Source organism: Pogoniulus pusillus, chromosome 24 (assembly GCF_015220805.1).
Source record: "Pogoniulus pusillus isolate bPogPus1 chromosome 24, bPogPus1.pri, whole genome shotgun sequence".
NCBI classification, from domain to species: domain Eukaryota; kingdom Metazoa; phylum Chordata; class Aves; order Piciformes; family Lybiidae; genus Pogoniulus; species Pogoniulus pusillus.
The window spans coordinates 20,815,829-20,840,086 of NC_087287.1; the positions used below are offsets into that span (position 1 = coordinate 20,815,829).

Sequence of the window (24,258 nt, forward strand, 5' to 3'; positions counted from 1 at the left end):
GAAAGAGAGAAAGAGAGAAAGAGAGAAAGAGAGAAAGAGAGAAAGAGAGAAAGAGAGAAAGAGAGAAAGAGAGAAAGAGAGAAAGAGAGAAAGAGAGAAGTTCCTCTGATTTTACTGGGGGTATAGACAGGGAGTGGGATAAGCACTGCACCTGGGGTCAGGTTCAGACCCCCGCAGGGGGGTTAACCCTTTACAGGCACCTAGGCAAGTAGCCAATGTCCTGTACGCTTGACAGCAGCTCTGGCTGCTTAGCTGGCACTTTTTACAGGCGCTGCTTCAGACTGGATGAGTGCAAAACCCCTTCAAAGGCAGGCTGGGCCTGCAGTCGGGCAGCTGCTGGGGGCTGCTAACACGGAAGGAATCCACACTGCTAATGTGCCTCTCTCCCCGTCTGTCCTGCAGGTGGCCGATGCCATAAGTCCTGCACAGGCCGCTGCTGGGGACCCACAGAGCATCACTGCCAGACCTGTAAGTATGTGAGCCTCTGGGAAAGAAGGCACTGGGTGAAGGGGATCCCAGGATCCTGTGTGGGGATTTGGTGGGTTGGCTGCTTGGTTTTGTTTTGTTTTTTTCTCAATTGAGAAGGGACATTATCAATTCTGGTTTTAGTATAATTAAAGACCATTTGAAATCCTTCCCCCCATCTTTTTACCAAGAGATGACCTGCTCCATTTCCAGCCCTGTGAATTTGGGGTTTCCTTTCCTCCCTCGTGCTTCTGCAAAGTGCCTAAGCTCACTTGAGTCTTCTCAGCCCTTGATGGCAACACGGAGCACGGCTCCTGAGAACCTTGGTGCCTGTTTTGCAATCCACTGCAATGAATACTGCAGGAACAGGAAAAGCTACAAGGCAGATTTGGAGATCTTTAAGCGTGGCCTAACACTGCAAAGTTCCTAATGCTAAGATACTCCTGGTGATTTCAGTGGGAGCCTGGGAATATGAGTTATCCTGCAGAATACCTTCAGAATGTGTTCGAGCTGTAGTGAGAGAATAAAAAGGGGTTTTTGGTGAAGAAAGTAGAAAGTGAAGGGTTGTTCACAATGTCTGTCTGTCCTCTTGAATTTAAAGAGCATTAAAATGAATAAAAGGAGCTATATTGAGAGACTTTCTTCCTTGTGTGCTTTCAGCTCCTGCAGATAGGCATTAAGGAGCTAGAAGTGCAGTCACAATATTGGCAAATATGAAAGAGGAGAAAACTGAGCTGTCTTTTCCTTCAAGCTCTTTCTTTCCCCCACTTGTGGGAATAGAGCTATCCCTTACTGTGCCTCCCTTTGAAATTGAGGAGGGTGGAAATTGGTTGCCTTTGCTGGAGTCACTCTTCCTAGGAAATGAAATGGTTGCTGATATCTCCCCCAGGGAGCAGTGCTGTAGCTTCTGCTTCTTCCCTTGGCTGAGCTGTAGATAGAAGAAGGGATTGTGACAAATGAAGTGCTATCAAGTGAGCACACCAACTAAGTCTCAGCCGATGGTAGCCAATGTCATCTACCTTTTTCTGTTGGAAATACTTGGAACAGTGCAACTGTGCCTTTTTTTTTTTTTGGTGTGTTTGTGTGTGTGACTATTTGGAGCTAGAGATAAGAGGAAATTAGAAATGGCAGACAGCTTAACATGAACATTTTAGCAGTGAGCAGGAGCAGGAAGTTCAAACTGATCTGGTGTCCATGGCAGAGCAAGGGGGGCTGGAGCTGTGCACCTGCAGGGGCTCTGCCACCCTGCCAGGCACTGCTTTTCCTCCAGGAGCATCAGCTGCTGTTGCTGTCAGAGCTGATGGAGTTGCAGCTCCACTAAAGTTAGCATGTTCTTATATTGCAGTTTCATATTGGATTTTATCTGTGGGTGTGATTAAAAATGCTTTAGGACAGGTGGTAGGAATAACTGTGACAAGCCCAGCACAGCGATGCTAAGCAGATTCTGCTTTGTCTGGATCAGGGTAGTACATCTTCCTTTGCTGGCAGCCTTTATGAAAGCCTGGAGGAAGTCAAGGCTCAGAAAGCCTCCTTGCATCAAGGTGATGTGTGGGAGTAGCTAATGGGAAGGGACTCAAACCCACGCTGACCAAATTGTTCTGTGTTGTGGTTAGGCTGGGATTAATGAGTGCTGGTTGGTTGTCTGTCTCAGTGAGAGACCTGTGTGTCTGCTACAGACCCTGGCTAACCCACTGCTGTGTGCGTGCAGACCTTCTGCTTAGCTTATGCCAGGACACTGCCAAAGCCTGGCGAGAGCCAGGCCTCAGCCCCAGCCTCGCATCAAGCTTGGAGGTCCAGTGGGCCTCTGTGTGACTGCACAAGTCTGCATGGCTGGTCCAGCCTCTCCAAAGCACTGCTCTGAGCAGTGAGGTGGTGGATTCATGTAGTAGTAGCAGCGAAGTCAGCACTCGGCCGCAGCGCCCTGAAGTCAGAGGCACGGCAGAGCTGCAGGGCAGCTGCGCTGCAGCAGGGACAGCTACCTGCATGCTGCCTGCCCGCTCAAGTCCAAACGGCGGGGACAGGCTGGGGCACAGTGTCATGGTTTGGGTGTCCCCTGCCCCCCCACACTTTGGAAATCACCCAGACTAGACTCAGTCGGCTCTGGAAATAGGAATGAAGCTTATATTTACAGCAGCACAATACACAAGCAGCTATTTCCAGTACATACAGTTATAGACAGAAACAGACAAGGTAAAAGGTAACACAGAAACACAACTCCCCTCCCAGAAACCTGAGTCCCCAGGAGGGGCTCCCAACTGCCCCTGCACCTTCCCCCTGCCCCTCTCAACCTTGCCCCAGTCCCAAGGAAAAATGGAGGTTTGGCCAGAGATTAAGAAGCAAAGTGGGTTAGCCCAAATGGAGGGTGAGGTTAGTGTTGCAGAGGGCAGGAATTAATACGTGGCCGAGTCTGGAATTTATCAAAAATAGTTATTTTTTTATTTCCCCAAAAACCTGCCCCCACAACTGGATATACAAAGGTTAATTTAGTTTGATAAGCAGATTCAGTTGCATGAGAATTAATCTACACGGATACCATCAATAATCTGACTATATTGGAAGTCAGAAGTTGGAAAAGGACTCAGCTATTAATTAATAGCTGTTTCTTACTAAATTAAGCTAAGCCAAATAACTCACTCAGGCTGGCTCGTGCGGTCTGTCCTTCTCTTCCTTTCAGCGGCTGCAGGTGAATCGTTAAGAGGTCGTTAAGGGTCGTTAGGCACACAAAGGTGTCAGTAGGAAAGCAAATCCCTGAATGTCTCTGCAGTCCAGGCACAGGGGAGTGTGTGAGCTCAGGCAGACACATACGTCCAGGCACGGGCAAACTCCAAAGCGGGGACCCCAAAGGCGGGAAGACCCCCAATAGTTATAACCTTCGCTAGACAAAGGGCAGAGTTACCACACTTTAGGCGCGAAAGCGCACGGCCAGTCCCAGCCTGGCTCCAGCGCGGGAACTCACGGGGCAGTCCTCCCCCCTTCACGGGGCAGTCACCCCCCCCTTCATGGGGCAGTCCTCCCCCCCTTCACGGGGCAGTCCTCCCCCCTTCATGGGGCAGTCCTCCCCCCCTTCACGGGGCAGTCCTCCCCCCCTTCATTGGGCAGTCCTCCCCCCCTTCACGGGGCAGTCCTCCCCCCTTCACGGGGCAGTCCTCCCCCCCTTCATGGGGCAGTCCTCCCCCCCTTCACGGGGCAGTCCTCCCCCCCTTCACGGGGCAGTCCTCCCCCCCTTCACGGGGCAGTCCTCCCCCCCTTCACGGCTGCAGGGCAGGCGAGGGGGGGGGGGAAACCAGGCAGCTTTTCCCCTTTCCCCCCGAAGTCCGGGCAGGAGAGGAATTTAGGGGTACAGGACTCCAGGACAGTTAGAGATGCAGCTCAGCCAGCAGCCCCAGCCAGAGTGATGGCGAGAGTTTATCAAATGTTTTTATTTCTTGTTCCCACACTTCTCAGCAAGGCTGTGAGGGAAGCAGACATCACCACTGTTTTCCTTTTACAGCCTATATCTACTTCTCCTCACCAAAACATTCCAGCCTGCTTCAAACCAGCACACACAGCCAGGGGGCTGAAACAGCAACTGCTGGCAAGCCATGTGCCACCTGTGGTCCATGGACTGACCACACCTCAGATGTGAAGCAGCTCCTCCGCAGCCTCCAGGCACACTCTGCAGCCTCTGACTGTCAGGGACAGAAGTGAATTTCCTGTGGTGCATTTCCTCTTTGCCTCCCTGACCTCTCTGCCCCGTGGCTAAGCTGCAGGGTTGGAGGCACAGCCCTGGCTTCCAGGTGCCTAAGTGCTATGCTTAGATGCAGTCTGGAGCTGGGACGAATGGCCTCCAGAACAGCGAACACCTTAACCTCCTCACCTGGGGTGCACCGATGTGAGGTGTCCCAGTGTCAAACCCTTTTGTCCCTAGATACAGCCCAGAGGCCTGGCTGCATGCTGAGCATTGCTCTTTTCTTTTGTTAGGGAGGCACCGAAGCAAACAGCTCTAACAGAGAAGGTTTCATGGTTTTTCTGGGAAAGGAATTTAAAAATGACAGATCTTAATCCTTGGCTTCCCCTTCCAATCACACGGGGAAGAGCTTCCAAGTCCTTTTGTGTTGTTGGGTGAATATCATCCACCCAGCTTCTCCTCACGGTGCCCTCCAGCAATGTCTGTCTGTCCTCTGCCCACACCACCGCCTGCACCCGACTCTGTCCTAATGCCTCTCTAAATGGGACAAGAAAATTTACATCCTGAAGAAGGCAGTTAATAGGAAATGTAAAGTAACTTGTTCTCCTAGGAGCTGAGGAGATGTAACTTCAGGGTAGTGCTTTGTACCTCTAGCAATCCATTTTTGCTTTTGCAATGAATGCATAAAGCATTGGTAAACACTAACAGCGAACGTTAGAGTGCCAGAGGGAGCCTGTGCCAGAAAAGGCTAAGGTGGAGCTTCCTGAAAAAGAACTCTCCCTCTCTGCTCTGCTGAGACCCCATCTGGAGTACTGCAGCCAGTTCTGGAGCCCCCATGACAAGAGGGCTGTGGAGATGCTGGAGAGTGTCCAGAGAAGGGCCAGGAGGATGCTCAGAGGCTGCAGCAGCTCTGCTGTGAGCACAGACTGAAAGAGTTGGGGCTGTGCAGGCTGGAGCAGAGGAGGCTCCCAGGTGACCTTCTTGTGGCCTGCCAGCATCTGAAGGAGGCTACAAAGAAGCTGGGGAGGGACTTTTGAGGCTCTCAGGGAGTGCCAGGACTGGGGAGAATGGAGCAAAGCTGGAGGTGGGGAGGGTGAGGCTGGAGGTGAGGAGGAAGTTGTTGAGCAGGAGAGTGGTGAGAGGCTGGAGTGGGTTGCCCAGGGAGGTGGTTGAGGTCCCATGGCTGGAGGTGTTTGAGGCCAGGCTGGCTGAGGCTGTGTGCAGCCTGCTCTAGGGTAGGGTGTCCCTGGGTATGGCAGGGGGTTGGAACTGTCTGATCCTTGTGGTCCCTTCCAGCCCTGCCTGATTCTGTGATTCTATTATTTTTCAGAGCATTGGGCACTCAATAAATAGAATACAAACTCCTTAGAAAAAACAGAGGGACAAACCATTTGGGAAGTTACTAAGCAAATTGTGCAATCTGTGGTGAGGTTGTCATTATTTTTGCTGTAGATGTCTGTGAAGAGTTGTTTTGGGTTTGGATGTTGCCTTTTTTTTTCACTTTTCATATTTAAAAAATGGAAACTTTTACTCTTCCAATGCCTTATTTTATGAAAATGAGAGATTGTGCACTTTGTCCTGGAGGAGTCATAGAGTCACAGAAGAGCTTGGGCTGGAAGAGACCTCAGAGATGATCTAACCCAACCCCCTGCCATAGCAGGGACACCTCTCAGCTAGCCCAGGTTACTACATTGAACCTGCCCTTCAACATCTCCAGGCAGGGGCATCCACAGCCTCTCTGGACAATCCATTCCAGAGCCTTGCCACCCTCCTAGTGGAGAATTTCTTCCTCAGATCAAATTTAAACCTCTTCTCCTTCAATTTCAATCCATTTCCCCTTGTCCTGTGGGTGGACACTCTTGTAGAGTCCCTCTGCAGCCTTCCTGTAGCATCCCTTCAGGTACTGGCAGGCAGCTCTAAGGTTTCCCTGGAGTCTTTTCTTCCCCAGGCTGAACACCCCCAGCTCCCTCAGCCTGTGCTCACAGCAGAGGTGTTCCAGCTCCTGGATCCCCTTTGTGGCCTCCTCTGCACTTGTTCCAACAGGTCTGTGTCCCTCTTATGCTGGGGGCACCAGCACTGGAGGCAGGATGGGAGGGGAGGTCTGAGCAGAGCAGAGCCAAGAGGCAGAATCCCCTCTCTTGCCCTGCTGCCCACACTCCTCCTGATGCATCCCAGCACTCAGCTGCCTGCTGGGCTGCCTGAGGGCACTGCTGGCTGTCATCTATCAACACCCCCAAGTCCTTCTCTTCAGGGCTGCTCTCAATGTGACTGAAAGGAATGGGAAAGATCTAAATTAAAATACAGGCCCAAGAGAGGCAGTGCAGGGAAAGGCACAGACCTTTGAATCAACCCAAAGAGCCATGCTCAGCAGACAGGAGATACTCCAGCAATGTGCATGGGCACCGGAGGTTGGCCTGAGCCTAGTGCTATTTGCACAGTCTCTGTGAGGGGACAGAAAGCTGCAGCAGCAGCGAGGGTGGGTCAGGGTAAGGCAGTGTGGCAGCTTGGAGGCAGCAGCTTTAATGACCCCCTTGTGTTTCTCTAACAGCTTCCCACGTTCGTAAGGCTCCTCATCAATTTCAGCTCCTATCTGCTTCGTCCTCCGTGGCTTTATAGTGCCCTGACCCAACTAAAGATTAAGGGAAACAGCCAGAGAGACTCATTAACTGCACACATCTATGAGCTGCCCAGCCTGTGCCCAACACAACTCACTGCTGCTGCCCAGAGATTGCCACTCAGTGCTCTGCTCCTGCCCAGACAGCCACACCAACCCGTGGCACGCTCTCTCTAGAGCTCAGTGTTGGCAGCTCTCCTTGCTGTCCTGGCCCTGTCTGTGGCACTTGCATGCAGCCAAACCCACAGCTGCCTTGGTGCCTCACAGAGTCAGCAGAAGTCAGAGCAGGTAGTTGTGCTGACCCTCAAAAGGCCTAGTTTGAAACTTGGATCTCCAGCTGTGATGAGTGAAGCCTGCCCCCACGGTTACGTTGTGCAAGGGGGCTCCACTCCTGCATCTCTTGTGCGTGCCTGGGCTGCGAGAGGGACACAGTATGAAGGCTCCTGCTTGCCTCTGTCCACCAGCTCCCCCTGAACAGTCTCCATGCTACGTAACTGGAGGTGGTTACTGTTCCTCTCTTCTCTCTCCGCTTGCAAGTGGCATTGCTGTCAGTTGATGCTGCCTGTTCCCAGCTGCTGCCCACTTTCCTGCATTCCACCCCCACTCTCTTCTCAGCACCATCTTGAGCCACTCACCGACACTGACGAGCCTGAACATAGACTGATGTGGTGGGAATCAAACAGGTCTTGAGTCACAGCTAGAAAATCGATTGCATTGTATGCAAATCAGCTTGGAGAGGAGGAGACAACTAAGGGGTGACCTCGTTAATGTTTATAACTATGTGCAGGTGAGTGCCAGGAGGCTGGTGCCAGCCTCTTCTCAGTGATGCCCAGTGACAGGACAAGGGGAAATGGGTGGAAGCTGAGGCACAGGAGGTTCCACATTATCCTGAGGAAGATTTTTTTCCCTATGAGGATGACAGAGCTCTGGAACAGGCTGCCCAGGGGGGTTGTGGAGTCTCCCTCTCTGGAGATATTCAAGAGCCATCTGGATGCATTCCAGTGTGATCTGCTCTGGGTGATCCTGCTCTGGCATGGGGGGCTGAACCAGGTGATCTTTTGAGGTCCTTTCCAGCCCCTGACATTCTATCATTTATGAAAGCTGTGGGAGAAAATGTTGCTGTTCGTTGAAAGCATTGAGCTGCCTTTCCTCCAGACTGACCATGTGGTAATGACTGCAGGAAGCTAAATTGCTGAGTTATGTTTTCTGGAATCTGAACAATCTGGTTATTTTGGGACTCCAACCAATACATAGTGTTGCACTGTGTTTTGCTTTGGGGAAAAGCTTTCATTGCATATGAGTCCTCAAAAAAGCCTTCATGGCCTTGCATATGAGTCCTTAAGAGCTCGTTCAGAGCCCACTGAGCTGTTTTCTGTCTCGGCGAGCAGTGCCACTGAAGATATCTGGCAGGTCCTGCTCAGAGCTGGATCCTCCATGGCAGTTGTAATGTGGGTACAGCATGCAGCAAAGCTGAAGACAAATACATTGTGTTGGTGGCCTTTCCTAGAATGAAAAGCTGGCATTTACCCTGGCAAAATAAACAGTTAGGGTAGAACAGGGACAAACCTTTGCTGTAACTGCTAATTTTGCAGGCCCCTCTGTAAGAGCAGAGCTCAAAACGCTCCCTAGCCTGAGCAGTGTGGTAGGGAGCCTCGGTAAGCTGCAGCCTAACCAACAGCAGAGTAGGCTTTTTACTGGCCTGAGGTGCTGTGCTGAGAACAGGACCATGTCCCTCCAGGTCAGCCCTTTGGGAAAAAGAGAAAAAAAGGGAGCTGGAATAATAGTTCCATCCCCTTACAAAGTTAGGGCTGGCTTTGTTTTGTTAAAGACAGTGTCTGCACCTTTCTACATTTCACAAGCCTCACAGCAGGGCCACAGAGAAGAGTGAATAACTGAGATGGTTTTCTCCTGGACTCAGGGAGGGATAACTGCTGAAAGGATGTCAGTAAATTGTTGAAATCCGTGGCTGGTGTTGGATTCCTTCCCCACTGCTGTTTAAGCTCTGCAGCCTCGGGAAGCACTATTATCTGCAGCTCAGCTGGAGACAAGTCTGTAAACCTGCCGGGACGGAGCTTGGCTCACTAAAAGCAGTAACTCCTGATCGTGCCTTTCCTAAACACGGCAGTGGGTGGGCAGTGGGGGTGGTGGTCACAAACACCAGGCACAGGAGATGTAGTTCCCTCCTGCCCTTCAGGCAGGGGATTCACCTCCTCAGGGCTTGTTTTTGAGGAGGCAGCAGCAGAGGGTTCCCAGTACCTTTTATAGGTGATGGTGTGAGAGATGCTGCACAGCCTGGGCCACTTTGCCTATTTCAAAGTCTGCTAGGAGCTGTCCTCCCTGGGAAGTAATGGTTATATAGCCCTGGCAGACATCCTGACCTGCAGCCAGCACTGAGGTACATACATTAGAAATGAACTATTTAGGGGGCTTGCATTAATTAGCTGCACAGAGGTGCTTTAGACCAGGTTTAAGCAAAACGCTGAATTGCTGTGGAGCAGCAGTGAGGGATGTTTATTAATAGCATCCTGGCACTCTGCCACCATGGTGTCACCTCCTCTTCTTCTGTCCTGACAGTGCTGCATGTATCCACTTGAAATTTGACTCCTTGGCTTGCTGCTGCTGGTGCCAGTGAAAAAACCAAGCAAGCAACCAACTATCAAACCAAAACAACAAGAACAGAAAAGAACAACAACATGCTCTGGTTTGCTGTGACTTTTTAGGCTGTGATAGGTGGGGTGGTGCTGGTGAGGTGCACCCTCTGGTTGAAGAACCTTCCAGAAGGGGATACTGAGCCCGCTCAGTGGTAGAACAGCCATGAGGAGTGGTCCAGTGTAGGTCCTCGAGGGCTGCCCTGGTCCATCTAGAGAGGCAGCAAGGGGTGGCAAAGGAGAGGTAGTTTTAAAAGGAGAGGGAAGCAGGGTCGTGAATGCTCTCTGTGTAAAGGGGAGGCAAAGCATTTGGATAGTGTCATCTTGGCTTGGGGCCCAGGTCTTTTTTTGAGGAGTGACACAGCTAAAGGCAGGGGAGTTGGCTCTGGGACAGGCTGATATAAGTGTCCTGTGCTCCACGGATGCTCAAGGGGAGCCTCTAGTAAAGAGAGTCCTTCATCAAGCCAGGATAAATCTGAGCCTGGTATCCCTTGGGGTTCAAAGGAGTTGGTGCCTGGTCCAGTGCAGGTCAAGGCACTCCGGACCCATTTCTGAGCTGGCAGAAGCCAACAAGCAGTCATGACTAAGTGACCTGTGCCTGAGATGAGCCCTTGTCCCTAGCAGCTGATGGCATGGTGGTGGCAGAATGTGACATCTGTGTTCTGCTCCACATGGGCCACTGTTTGATATCCCTGACTTGGAGTTTATCACCACTGTTACCTGACAGACAGATGCTGCTTCTCTGGCAGTGCTGGCAGCAAGCTCATCCACAGACATTTCTTAGATGAGGTTGCGTAGGGCACCACAGGAGCTTGCCTCTGCTGTCGGCAAGATGCGACTGCTCTCAACGTGCAGCACTTTATTCTCTAGATTATAAACGGTGACTCCTCTTTAGCTATTTGCATTTTTATGTCCTAAATAAATATTCTCTGGTGTTACCTGAAGTGTTCCTGGCAAACAGCAGAGGGAATTTGGCTTGGGAAGCACTTACAGAGGAGTTATCAGTATGTTAAAGGGTAGAAGAGAGGAGAAAGGTAGATGGAATTTTGCATCCTCTTGCTTCGTGAGAAGAATTTTCCTCCAAGAAGGAATTCAATGCTTCTAACAAAACAAATGGTAAAGGCTAATTACAGAAGTGTCACATCCCTGCTTCCATCAAAACACAGCTGGCAGCACAGCCCCCTGGCTTTCTGTAGGCAGTGCCTGGTGCAGTCCTGTGGATCACCCGGGTTTGTTTTCCCAAAGTACAGACAGAAGCTATAGACTAGCGAGGGGAGGAGGATGCTCTGTGCTCTGCTTGTTGCCCCTTCTTTGCACAGAGCTCAGCCCTGAGGTGTATGGGGCCACAAGGTAAGTGGTGTTTCCAAATGCCCTCCACTCTGCAGGCCCTGTTCTGCTCTGCCAGCTCGTTGCCTGTTTGTCAAACGGGTTGCCATCGAGAGCAGCACTTGGCTGTGGGGAGTGCTGGCCTCAGCGGCTGCGTGCTGCTGTTCTTGCTGGGGGGGCGCAGATGGAACTGTTCAGCTCCTCTGCTGCTCTGTGGGGGTTGGTTTTTTCATGGCCTTCCACCTGAACGTGATGTGCCACACGGACGTCCCGGGTAAGAGCAAGCGCCGTGGAAGTCCTGCAGCCCTCGAGCCCCGTACGGGTTGGGGAGCGGCAGGCTGTGCCCTGGCACGGGGGCACTCGAGGCGCGGGGCCGTGTGGCCAGCCGCGGCCGTGCCCTGCTAACGCTCTGCTGCCTCCCCGCAGTGACCAAGACGGTGTGTGCGGAGCAGTGCGACGGACGCTGCTACGGGCCCTACGTCAGCGACTGCTGCCACCGCGAGTGCGCTGGAGGCTGCTCCGGACCCAAGGACACCGACTGCTTTGTACGTGCCACACTCCGCCCTTCTCCCGGCGCCGCGCATCCTCCCCGCCTTAGTCCCTGCCCTTCGCCGGCCGGTCCTTAATGCCTGTCGTGCGGACTCCCAGGTTGCGACTGTAAAAGTAGCACCGAATTGGTTTTCACATCATATTAACGCTGCTTATCTGCTTAATGTTAGCCACTGAGGGGTTGGGAACTCTTAGCATGCTAATATCCGCGATTTTTATCTTGCTTTTCTGAGGTGAGAGGTGATGGGCAGCGGCAGCTTGCCCTTCCTGTGAGCCTGCCTTTTATTAGCTGCTGCCTGCTTTTTCTGTAAAAGCCAAGAGCACCATTTGCCTTCTCTCTGAAAGCTCTTCCCTGTTACTGCCAGGCTTGATTTAAACCCATCTTTTTATTGGGCATACTTCTTAATGAACATGCATGGCACAGGTTGCCTGGGGAGGATGGAGATGTCCCCTCCCTGGAGGTGTTCGAGGCCAGGCTGGACGAGACCTTGACCAGCCTGGGCCAGTGGGAGGTGTCCCTGTCTGTGGCAGGGAGGTTGTAACTGGATGATCTTTAGGATCCCTTTCAACCCAAACCATTCTATGGATCTATGAAAATACCTCATATGCATGCTGCTGTGTGTGCAAGAGGAAAAAGCTAACTTCTTCCTTAAAAAACCCAAAAGAGAACCTGTATATCTTTGTCTTCTTCCTAGTCCATTTGTGCAGTGGTGTGGGCAGCTTCAGAAGTCCACACTGACCTCAAACAGCTCATCACACTGGGCTGCAGAGAACTTTGGCTGATGTTTTGAGGGGAGGCAAACTGAAGCCTAAAGAATCACAGAACCTCAGAGGTTGGAAGGGACCTCCAGAGATCATTCAGTCCAACCCCCCTGCCAAGGCAGGATCCACTAGTGTAGTTCACACAGGAATGCATCCAGACAGGTTTGGAAAGTCTCCAGGAGACTCCACAGCCTCTCTGGGCAGCCTGCTCCAGGGCTCTGTCACCCTCACTGTAAAGAAGTTTCTCCTCATGTTGAGCTGAAACCTTCTCTGTTCCAGTTTGTAGCTCTTGCTCCTTGGCTTATTGGTGCTGACCACTGTAAAGAGCTTGGCCCCCTCCACTTGACACCCACCCCTCAGATGTCTGTATACACTGATGAGATCTCCTCTCAAGTGATTGGAGAGACAAACATACTAAGCTGGGTATTTTCCTTTAATCATCTGGCAGTAGGAGTGGGAGGAGGGGTTGTATGCTCTGGAAACTCGAGCATGTTGCAGTAGTGTAAGCGAGTGGATCAAAGTGGACCAGCAAAAATGTTTCTTTCCCAGGCTGAGCCTGGAACTTGCTCCCTGCTCAGATATCATCTGCCCGTGATAGGTGTCCTGCTTCAAAAGCACGGCAAGTGCAGTGTTGGCTTTGAGGCAGGGAGATGGGAACATAATGATTTGTCTCAGACATGTAAATGAGCGAAGGGAAGAGGGAAAATGCAGTTGCTGTTTCTGTGTGACTGCTCAGGAACATCAGAGGAGCATTCTTCAAGCTGCTGTGCTGTCTTCAAAGGTTGAGAGCAAGTTCTCTGCAGGGTAGGTTCTGTAGTGCTGCAGCCTGAAGTAAGCACCAGGCCTTTGGAACTGCGGCACTTAGGGCAATATGCAGGCTGAAACCCAGCCAGCATGGGTGTTCTGACCCAGCAGAGAGGCACCCGGGGCTGTGTTCTCCCTCACTCCTGGCCCGGGAGCCAGGTAAAAGAAATTCAGCAGGGGACTGGCAGTTTTCCGGACTGTTCCACACTGGGTGACACCCTGAGTAACCCTGTAGGCTGTAGGCAGGTGTGCTTAGCTGGGTGACACCCTGAGTAACCCTGTAGGCTGTAGGCAGGTGTGCTTAGCTGGGTGACACCCTGAGTAACCCTGTAGGCTGTAGGCAGGTGTGCTTAGCTGGGTGACACCCTGAGTAACCCTGTAGGCTGTAGGCAGGTGTGCTTATCTGGGTGACACCCTGAGTAACCCTGTAGGCTGTAGGCAGGTGTGCTTAGCTGGGTGACACCCTGAGTAACCCTGTAGGCTGTAGGCAGGTGTGCTTAGCTGGGTGACACCCTGAGTAACCCTGTAGGCAGGTGTGACTAGCTGGGTGACACCCTGAGTAACCCTGTAGGCAGGTGTGCTTAGCTGGGTGACACCCTGAGTAACCCTGTAGGCTGTAGGCAGGTGTGATTAGCTGGGTGACACCCTGAGTAACCCTGTAGGCTGTAGGCAGGTGTGCTTAGCTGGGTGACACCCTGAGTAACCCTGTAGGCTGTAGGCAGGTGTGCTTAGCTGGGTGACACCCTGAGTAACCCTGTAGGCTGTAGGCAGGTGTGACTAGCTGGGTGACACCCTGAGTAACCCTGTAGGCTGTAGGCAGGTGTGATTAGCTGGGTGACACCCTGAGTAACCCTGTAGGCTGTAGGCAGGTGTGATTAGCTGGGAGACACCCTGAGTAACCCTGTAGGCTGTAGGCAGGTGTGATTAGCTGGGTGACACCCTGAGTAACCCTGTAGGCTGTAGGCAGGTGTGATTAGCTGGGTGACACCCTGAGTAACCCTGTAGGCTGTAGGCAGGTGTGATTAGCTGGGAGACACCCTGAGTAACCCTGTAGGCTGTAGGCAGGTGTGCTTAGCTGGGAGACACCCTGAGTAACCCTGTAGGCTGTAGGCAGGTGTGCTTAGCTGGGAGACACCCTGAGTAACTCTAACTGTCTACAGACAGTTAGAATCATAGAATGGTTTAGATTGGAAGGGACCTCAAGGATCAGCCAGTTCCAACCCCCTGTCATAGGCAGGGACACCTCCCACTAGAACAGGTCACTCAAGGCCTCATCCAACCTGGCCTTGAACACCTCCAGGGAGGGAACAGCCACAACCTCCCTGTGCAACCTGTGCCAGTGTCTCACCACCCTCACTGTAAAGAACTTCCTCCTAACATCTAGTCTAAACCTCCCCTCTGCCAGTTCAAACCCATTCCTCCTCATCCTGTCATTACCAGATCTTGTCAATAGTCCCTCCCCAGCCCTTCTGTAGCCTCCTTCAAATCCTACAATGCCACTCCAAGGTCTCCTCCAAGCCTTCTCTTCTCCAGACTGCAGAATCCCAACTCCTGTAGCCTGTCCTTATAGCAGAGCTGCTGCAGCCCTCTCAGCATCTTGGGGGCCTCTTTTGGACTGACTCCAACACTTCCATGTCCTTCCTGTGCTGGGAGCTCCAGAACTGCACCCAGTACTGCAGGTGGGGTCTGAAGAGAGCAGAGCCAAGGGGCAGAATCCCATTCCCTGCCCTGCTGCCCACACTGCTCTTGCTGCAGCCCAGCACAGGGTTGTGTCTGGGCTGCACTCACACTGCAGGCTCCTGTGGAGCTTTGCATCAGCCCAGACCCCCAGCACCTTTTCCTCAGGGCTGCTCTCAGCCATTCCCCACCCAGCCTGGAGCTGTGCTTGGGATTGCACCCACCCAGGTGCAGGATCTTACACTTGGCCTTCTTGTGCTTAGCTGGCAGCTGAGATACAGTACTTGGGGTTTTCCCTGTGTGTTTTCCTGTGCTTCCATTCACAAATTAGCATCATTTAACACCAACTGCTAGAAGCTTGCATAAGTTATTGAAGCAATTCCAAATGTACATAGAGCACTACAGTCCTAAATTAAAAGTTCCCCAGTGCTCTAGATGAGCTTTTCCTGAGCAGCACCAGCTCTCCAGAGAGCAGTGCTGTGCTCTGCTCGCAAACCCTCATCAGAGCATTGTCGTGTGCGTGGCAAAGCACCTCTGCAGTCAACAGCAGGTGTGAAAAATGTGCTGAGGAAGCAGAGTCAGTATTTATTAATAAGTACAAGACATTTTGTGGAGCATTACAAATCCTGAAGCATACTGTGGCAGCTTGCAGCAGCATCCTGTTGTAAATATGGTTTTGGTTTTTTAGACCAAATTTATCCATCCTCCTCCATATGCTGCATATTCAGCTCTGAAAGCAAGATCATCATCATCGTGTGCCACAAGTGCAGGCAAGCATGCTAAACCCAGGCCCTGCAGATGCTCCTGCCTGGCTTCCCAACCAAACTGGATCGAGAACTTGAAATGGAGAGCAGGCCCTGGTCAGGTGCTTAGTGGGGCCAGGAAAGTGGCAGAGCGGTAATCTGTAGGGCAGACTTTCCATCCAGTGATTACTAAAGGAGTGATTGACTCTGCCTGTCTCTGCAAGAAAAAAACTAGAATAACCTGGGTCCATGAGAAGCTGACAGCTGTTGCAATGCATGGTTCAAAGAAGCAGAAAAGATGGGCAGCAGCCTAGCTTAGCTTAGCTTGTATCACAGTATCACAGCATCACAGTATCATCAGGGTTGGAAGAGACCTCACAGATCATCAAGTCCAACCCTTTACCACAGAGCCCAAGGCCAGACCATGGCACCAAGTGCCACGTCCAGTCCTGCCTTGAACAGCTCCAGGGACGGCGACTCCACCACCTCCCCGGGCAGCCCATTCCAGTGTCCAATGACTCTCTCAGTGAAGAACTTTCTCCTCACCTCCAGCCTAAATTTCCCCTGGCACAGCCTGAGGCTGTGTCCTCTTGTTCTGGTGCTGGCCACTTGAGAGAAGAGAGCAACCTCTTCCTGGCCACAACCACCCCTCAGGTAGTTGCAGACAGCAATAAGGTCTCCCCTGAGCCTCCTCTTCTCCAGGCTAACCAATCCCAGCTCCCTCAGCCTCTCCTCGTAGGGCTGTGCTCAAGGCCTCTCCCCAGCCTCGTTGCCCTTCCTCTGGACACACTCAAGCATCTCAATGTCCCTCCTAAACTGGGGGGCCCAGAACTGAACACAGTACTCAAGGTGTGGTCTAACCAGTGCAGAGTACTCCAGAGTTAATCACTCTATGATTTGCCCTCTCTGCTTTGCTCTCATGAGACCCCCTTGGCGTACTGCATCCAGTTCTGGTGTCCCCAGCACAAGAAGAACATGGAACTGCTGGAGTGAGTCCAGAGAAGGGCCACAAAGGTGGTCATAGGCAGCAGCACCTCCCTGATGGGGATGGACTGGAGACTTGGGGCTGTTCAGCCTGGAGAAGAGAAGGCTTCAGAGACCCTAGAGCAGCCTGCCAGTGTCTGAAGGGGCCATAGGAAGCCAGTAAAGGACTTTTTACAAGGGCTTGTTGTGACAGGACAAGAGGGAATGGATTGAAGCTTGAAGAGAGAAGATTAAGGTCGGATATTACAAAGAAATTCTTTAGAGTGAGGGTGGAGAGATGCTGGAACAGGTTGCCCAGGGACGCCCTGGAAACCTCCTCCCTGGCCAGGCTGGATGAGGCCTTGGTCTAGTGGAAGGTGTCTCAGCCCATGGCATGGGGTTTGGCACTAGATGATCTTTAAGGTCCCTTCCAACCCAACCCATTCTGTGAACCTCTGCAGGACAGTGTCTTCATCTTGGAACTGCCTGTGTGTCATTTTCAGCAGGGGAGTTTGTCCTTCTCTTTTGGTTGTTTCAATAGCCCTGCCCTTCTGATATCTTCTGACATCACAAGTGACCTCCCTTGGTCCTGCTGGTCCTGATCTGAATGGAAATAAGGACTGTGAGTAAAAGCAACAGAGCAGAGGATCTTACTGACATATGAGGAGAGACTGAAGGAGCTGAGGCTGCTTAGTTTGAAGAAGAGGAGGCTGAGGGGGGACCTCCTGGCTCTGTACAGCTCCCTGAAAGCACCTTGTGGAGAGGTTGGTGCTGGTCTCTTCTCACAGGGCATTAGCCAGAGAACAAGAGGCAATGGCCTCAAGCTGCAGCAGGGCAGGTTTAGACTGGACATGAGGAAGGATTTTTTCCAGCCAGAGTGGTGAGGCACTGGAATGTGCTGCCCAGGGAGGTGGTGGAGTGCCCAAGCCTGGCTGTGTTTCAAGGTGGTTTGGCTGTGGTGCTTGGGGATATGGCTTAGGGTGCACCTTGCAGAGCAGGTTCTGGGCTGGACTTGGTGATCCTGAGGGGCTTTGCCAGCCTGGAGGTTGCTGTGTGATTCTCTCAGTCCCAGCTCTGGGAGGAGGGCATGTGGCACACTCGTTGGTACGCCTGACTCTTTAAAGGTTCAAAGCCTCCTGTGTTTGTCACAACCTAGAAAGGGACCAGAAGGATTCAGCCCTGGACTAGAACTTCCGAGGCAGCTTGACTTCTGAAGGCCGTGTTGGTAGGAAGCAGTACCTGTGTTGGTGGTAGCGCTGGCTGCTGACGCTGCTAGGGGGTTCCAAGCCAGGCTGTGGCTCTCCTGTTCGCTTGACACTGGCGCTGTGAATATTACTGGCCCTGTTTTTGCTGAGCTGTGGGTAGGAGCAGAGCCGTGGTACGTGGTGATGAGGGCCAGCAAAGTCGGTGGGGCTTTTCTACTGCTGACTGCCCATCTTGCATGGTCACTTCTCCCTGCGTACCATTACTTCATCCACAGCTTGGCTCTGCGCTGGTCCGGGCGCTGTCCTCTGGCAGCGGCGGGTGGCTGAACACGAATGCTAAGCGACACAAAGTCCTGTTGTCGTTGCTCAGTGTGTGAAGCCAGTGACCTCGTTAACATTGCCACTGAGGGAAATGACCCCCTCCTGTGCTAGCTCAAAAGCAGTCCTTATGCCTCGCACTTCCTAATTGGAAGCTCCAGTTTGCCGCCGGAGGATGGGCTCCTGCTGTAAGAGATCTTGGGACCAGACCTCTGAAAGAGTCATTGACATCTGTGCAGCCCGCGGTGAATAGCTGCTTGCCCCTGGCGGCGGTAGAACGTTCTCTGCAGCTGGGAGTTAGTGGATTGCTCCTGGTAGCAACAGTTAGGAAACAAAGTGCAGCCAGGTCATGGTTTTGTTGGAAGGGCTGCAACAGGCAACTCTGTTCCAAACTAGGAACCCAGGTCAGGGATGTGCCAAGGTCCTAGCCAGAAATGGGAGCTGCCAGGAGGAATGCAGTAAGACTGCACACCCCATGCCTGACTGGGCAAGCAGGTGTGCACAAACCAGACTGTATTGTAAACTGAAAGGGTAAAACCCCAAACTAAAACCAAACCCCAACCCCCCCCAAACAAGCAAACGAACAAACCAAACAAAAAAACTGACAGAAAAATAAACCCCAAATCCAAACAGAGCCACTGCCAAAAATAACCACACCAGAACAACCCAGCGTTAGGGCCTGCTGCTGCCCTTACCAGCCCTGGCCAGCAGCGGCTTGGGAGTAGCCGTGCCGAGGGTCCAGCAATTCCCTCGGAGCAAGCAAACGCGAGGCGACAGCAAACAGATGCTGGGCTCTTCTCACAGGTGATTGGAGACGGATCAAGGGGGAACGGCCTCAAGCTGAGGCTGGGGAGGTTTAGATTGGACATTAAGGAAAAGGTTTTCACAGAGAGAGTGGTCAGGCACTGGGATGAGCTGCCCGGGGAGGTGCTGGAGTCACCCACCCTGGAGGTGTTTCAGGGTGGTTTGGATGTGGTGCTTAGGGCTGTGGTTTATGGTCAATCTTGTAGAGTAGGGTTGTAGGTTGGACTTGGTGATCCTGAGGGTCTGTGCCAGCCTGCATGGTGCTGTGGTTCTGTGATTCTGTGAACTGGGTTTGTTAGACTGAAAACAGAGCAGAGGGAAGATTGGAGGGAAAAGCAAGAGGTAAAATACGGATCACAGAGAAGGGAGACCACCACTGCCCTGCCTGCAAAATGGGGGCACTGTCGCAGCAGCAGCTCCTGCTTTCTTAGAAGCAGTGAGGGGCAGGGCAGTGCCAGCTGATGGTCTCTAGGCTGTAGGCAGCATGAAGCAGGGCAGTGCCATGAGCCTTGTGTCCGGGACACAGGCAGCAGCGTCGAGAGCCAAATGGTGTGGGCATGAGCGGAGGGGTTGGCATGCAGGGCTGTGGCACTTGTGCTGTCACCTGCCCAGCAGAGGGGCTGGCATGCAGGGCCGTGGCACTTGTGCTGTCACCTGCCGAGCGGAGGGGTTGGCATGCAGGGCCGTGGCACTTGCCGCTGTCACCTGCCCAGCAGAGGGGTTGGCATGCAGGGCTGTGGCACTTGTGCTGTCACCTGCCCAGCAGAGGGGTTGGCATGCAGGGCTGTGGCACTTGCCGCTGTCACCTGCCCAGCAGAAGGGTTGGCATGCAGGGCTGTGGCACTTGCCGCTGTCACCTGCCCAGCAGAGGGGTTGGCATGCAAGGCTGTGGCACTTGTGCTGTCACCTGCTGAGCGGAGGGGCTGGCATGCAGGGCTGTGCCCTGCGGATGCTGTCACCTGCCGAGCGGAGGGGCTGGCATGCAGGGCTGTGGCACTTGTGCTGTCACCTGCCCAGCAGAGGGGTTGGCATGCAGGACCGTGGCACTTGTGCTGTCACCTGCCCAGCAGAGGGGCTGGCATGCAGGGCCGTGGCACTTGCCGTTATCACCTGCCGAGCGGAGGGGCTGGCATGCAGGGCTGTGCCCTGCGGCCGCCGTCCCTTGCCGCTGCCGCCTGCCGCGGTGCGGGGCCGCCAGGGCGGTGCAGTCCGTGCAGCTCCCTGCGGCTTCCCCTCCCTCCCGCGGTTTTCCCTCCCCGTCCCCGAGCGCGGGCGCGGGCCGGAGCAGCGCCGCAGGCTGCGGAGTGCCCTGCGCGCACCCAGCGCTCCGCAGCGCCGCCGCAGACGCGCACTGCCCCCGCGGCTCACGGCCCCCGCGGCAGGGCGCCCGCAGCTGCACGGCTCCCGCAGCGCTCTCTTCTCCCCTCCTTTGCAGGCCTGCATGAATTTCAACGACAGCGGCGCCTGCGTCACGCAGTGCCCCCAGACCTTTGTCTACAACCCGACCACCTTCCAGCTGGAGCACAACCACAACGCCAAGTACACCTATGGGGCTTTTTGCGTCAAGAAGTGCCCACGTAAGTGCTGCCATCGCTGCCTTCTGCCCTGGGGGAAGGTGTCAGCTGCATTTCAGCAGCCGTGCACGACAGTCAGAGAGGAAGAGCTAAGTGCCCGGCGCAGCACCCCAGTAACTCCTCGGCTGCTTGCAGCCGGTAAGGTGTGTGCCAGCTGAAGTGTCTGTGTCTGGAGGCTGGCGCTGTTTGCACCTTCCCCCCACTAAGACACAGACCAGACCATATCTCACGACGAGAGTGTTTATTAAAGAGAGGGAGAATGGAGAAAACAGACAAAGAAAAGGGAAGGAGAGAGAGGTTGGAGAAAGAGGGACCAGGAGAAATGGTTACCACTCCATGGTCCTTCTTTGATGGTGGTGGTGGTGAGAGAGATGTCCTCCAGCCTGAGATGTCCCCAGTGATGTTCTCCTCAGTAAGGTGGCATAGCCTAGAGCTTTTTACTGTTCCTGGTTCATTCATCCAAGCTCCTCCTGGCCCACACACTTGTCTCATTCCAGGGAGTCCTTCCTGTGTGCTTGCAGGTGGCCTCCACCCCTCTTTGCTGTCTGCGGTTCATCACAGTGCCTGGTCAGTTGCTGGCAGTGGGCAGAGCTGACACACCAGGCAGATCGTTCAGGATGATCATATCTTTGTTGAGACACTTCTCAGTTCTCAGGGTGATCACCCCATCCCCGGGTGACATACCTGCTCAGCAGAGGATTCTGTCCTAAAGGCAGCCACATCTGGGTGACTGACACTCCCCAGGTATCCCTGTAGTGATTTCCTTAAAGAAAAGGAATTCTCCAGGTTTCTATTTTCTCCAGCACTGCTGTCTGCATTCCTGCTTTAGGTTGCTCTGTGTAAATGAACTACTGGAGTAGTGCCAGAAGGTTATATTGCAGAATCACAGAGTCACAGAGTTGTCAGGGTTGAAGTGACCTCAAGAAGTGTCCAGCTTCAACCCTGCCATGGGCAGGGACACCTCACACTGGATCAGGTTGCCCACAGCCACATCCAGCCTGGCCTTAAAAACCTTCAGGGATGGCACTTCCACCACCTCCCTGGGCAACCTGTGCCAGTGTCTCACTACCCTCAGGGTGAAGAATTTCTCCTTAACATCCAATCTCCCCTCCTCTAGCTTGCATCCGTTCTCAGTCCTATCCCTACCTGACACCCTAACAAGTCCCTCCCCAGCTTTCTTGTAGCCATCTTCAGACACTGCAAGGCCACAATAAGGTCTCCTCAGAGCCTTCTCTCCAGATTGAACAGCCCCAACTCTCTCAGCCTGTCCCCACAGCAGAGCAGCTCCAGCCCTCTGATCATCCTTGTGGCCCTTCTCTGGACACCTTCCAGCACCTCCAGACCTTTCTTGTCCCAGGGGCTCCAGAGCTGGGCACAGTGCTCCAGGTGTGGTCTCAGCAAAGCAGTGCAGAGGGACAGAATCCCCTCCCTGGCCCTGCTGCCCACACTGCTCTGGATGCAGCCCAGGCTCTGGTTGCTCTCTGGGCTGCAGGTGCACACTGCTGGCTCATGCTGAGCTTCTCAGCCACCAGCATCCCCAAGGCCTTTTCCTCAGGGCTGCTCTCAGGCCAGTCACTGCCCAGCCTGTATCAGTGCCTGGGATTGCCTCAACCCAGCTTCTGGACCCTGCACTTGGCCTCGTTGAACCTTCTGAGGTTGGCTTGTGCCCAGTTCTGCAGCCTGTGCAGGTCCCTCTGGATGGATCCTTCCCTCCAGCCCTCAGCCACAACCTCACAGCTTGGTGCTGAGGATGCCTCAGCATCACTGTCTATGGCAGGTATGAAGATGTTGAACAAGACAGTGCCAGTACTGATCCTTGAGGGACTCCACTTGGCACTGCCTCCACTTGGGCATGCACCCACTGACAGCCACTCTTTGGGTGTGGCCATCAAGCCAGTTCCTTACCCACTGAGTTGTCCACCCATCAAACCCATGTTATACCAGCTTGGAGACCAGGATGTTGTGTGGGGCAGTGTCAATGGCTCTGCTAATTAGTTGGAAAGAAAAATGAGGGAGACCAAATTCTTCTCTCTTTCATTGTGGTGTGCACTACTTCTTTTATCTGTAATTTGAAGATAAGAAGGATGAGGAATCTGTAATAAATGGAATGATAATGTAACCCAACATCCAGATTTGGAACCTTCAGACTTGCTTCTGTCTGTAGAAAAGGGCCAGGATTTTTGAAGCAAGGTGTTTATTTGGTTGGTTGGTTGTTCTTTATTTAAAGGAAACTGGTGGTTCATGCCCTGCTTAAGAGACATGATTCTGTGTCCAAATATTCATTGACCTTCGTTCCTTCCTTTCTTACCTCCTGTTTTGACAGTAGTAGCCCTTCAGTTAGGTAGGACCAGTCTGCACTGCCCTTGGCAGCTGTTTGACAAGGCAGGAATTGTCCTCCGCAGTGCTTTCTCCCACGTGTGCATACTCTGTGTGTGACTGAAAGAGACAGGGCAGAGCAGCTCCTTCTACTTATCTTCAATCACTGTCACTTTTTTTTACTACAAATAATGCCACAACCAGACTGGGGGAGGAGAGGAGATGAGTCCTGGCAATTCGTGGGTGCTCTTAAGCTGCTGACAGCCTTCCTCGTTTGCTCGCTTAGAGACCTCAGACTGAGCACTGAGCAGCAATTGTTACTGCAGCATGGCAGTGCTGAGGTGATTGATAATTATGGGCTGATGCAAACCCCAGCCCCGTGTTGCCTGCCCCAGCTGTTGTTTAGTCCAGTGGGTCACTTTCTGCCAATCTCTTCCTTTTCTCTTCAGATAACTTCGTGGTAGATTCCAGCTCTTGTGTCCGCGCATGTCCGAGCTCCAAGATGGAGGTGGAAGAAAATGGCATTAAGATGTGCAAGCCCTGCACTGACATTTGTCCTAAAGGTAGGCAGGAGCTGAGGATAACCTTTCCTGACTGTGGCCTGTGCTGTAATAGAGCAGAGCAGGGTGGCACGAGACACCCTTCATGAGTGCACTGAAGCCTTTGGAGAGCCGCAGAACTTGGAGCTGTTGTAGGCTGTGTGTGACCTGTGTACGACAGAATGAACATGGATTCAGCTGTAATGGTGGCAGACCCAAACCAAGGCCTTTGAACTAGATAAAGATTAAAGGGGTCTCTCTGCTGGTTTTAGAGAGAGCTGAAAGAATTCTTTAAGCTGTTATGTTGTGGACAAGTGGTTCCTGGTGGTGTTTTAGAGCTGTTTTCTGGTCCTTCCCAAGCGGGCTGTGCTAAAGCTGCAGTCTGTGGTGTGCCTCATACTTGCTACTCCAACACAAGGGTTTTATTTACTTTCTCCCTTGTTCAGAAGAATCTCTGTTTCCCCAGAATCTCCCATGGCTTTCTAAGTGTCTAAAACATAGACTAGAAGTTTGTCAGCATTGTGCTGTGGAGAAGAGTGAAATGTAAAGCTTGTTTTACTGTCCCAAGCTCCACGAGGGAGGCTTTCTGCTGCTTTGTTGAAGGTCTCAGGAGCAAAGCACCATCATGGGCCTATGCCATTTTTACATCCTAGTGGAGTCCTCATCTGGAAGATAATTCACACTGGAGCTACTGAAACAGTTCTGTAAATCAGCAGTCAGTCCATGTGGCCCAAAGAGCCAAAGAGAGACATCAAAGCAGGGCAGCCACTTGCTAACTTGTGCATGAAGGTGATGTGCATCCCTTTGCCTACCTGCAGTAAGCAGCTCTCTTCTTGGGTGGGTAGCTTTGTGTGTGAAAATACACACGTGGGGGTGCTTGCTCTGTGAGAAGGAAGGCTATCACGTGTGTGAAAGGTTCAGAGCCACTGATGGTAGCTGCTGTTGGAGGAGGGAGGATACATTTTTGATGGAAGTCAGGAGGAGTTTTATTTCCTGGATGCTTTCTATGTCCCAGAAAATACAAGGGAGAAGGTTGCTCCCTGGGAGCGTTAGGACCTCTCAGCTTCAGCAGCAAGCAGTGCACAGAGAAGTGAATGGCCACCAGGCTAGTCTGAGCTAAGTTATACCTGTGTGCTTATGGCTGGCTTCAGTGGGGTTTTGGGTGGTTCATACCTGCCTTTAGGTCTAGTCTGGGTCACCTTGACTGTGTGCCAGGACGTGGCAGGTACTTTAGCTTTGCACCCATCACCTGCTGTTTTGGTGATGTGGGCAAAGACTGCTGTT

General features: G+C 52.8%; 1 protein-coding gene across 6 annotated transcripts in view; it reads left to right on the plus strand.

Annotated features, from left to right (window-relative positions):
• The window catches only part of ERBB4 (erb-b2 receptor tyrosine kinase 4), a 915,544-nt gene that overhangs the window by 634,436 nt on the left and 256,850 nt on the right, over nt 1-24,258 (plus strand). For all 6 annotated transcript variants that reach the window (XM_064163916.1, XM_064163918.1, XM_064163919.1 and 3 more), the window contains exons 5-8: nt 403-468; nt 11,147-11,265; nt 19,981-20,122; nt 22,885-22,998. In XM_064163916.1, coding sequence (XP_064019986.1) covers nt 403-468; nt 11,147-11,265; nt 19,981-20,122; nt 22,885-22,998 — 441 coding nt within the window. The remainder of the gene's footprint in view (nt 1-402; nt 469-11,146; nt 11,266-19,980; nt 20,123-22,884; nt 22,999-24,258) is intronic.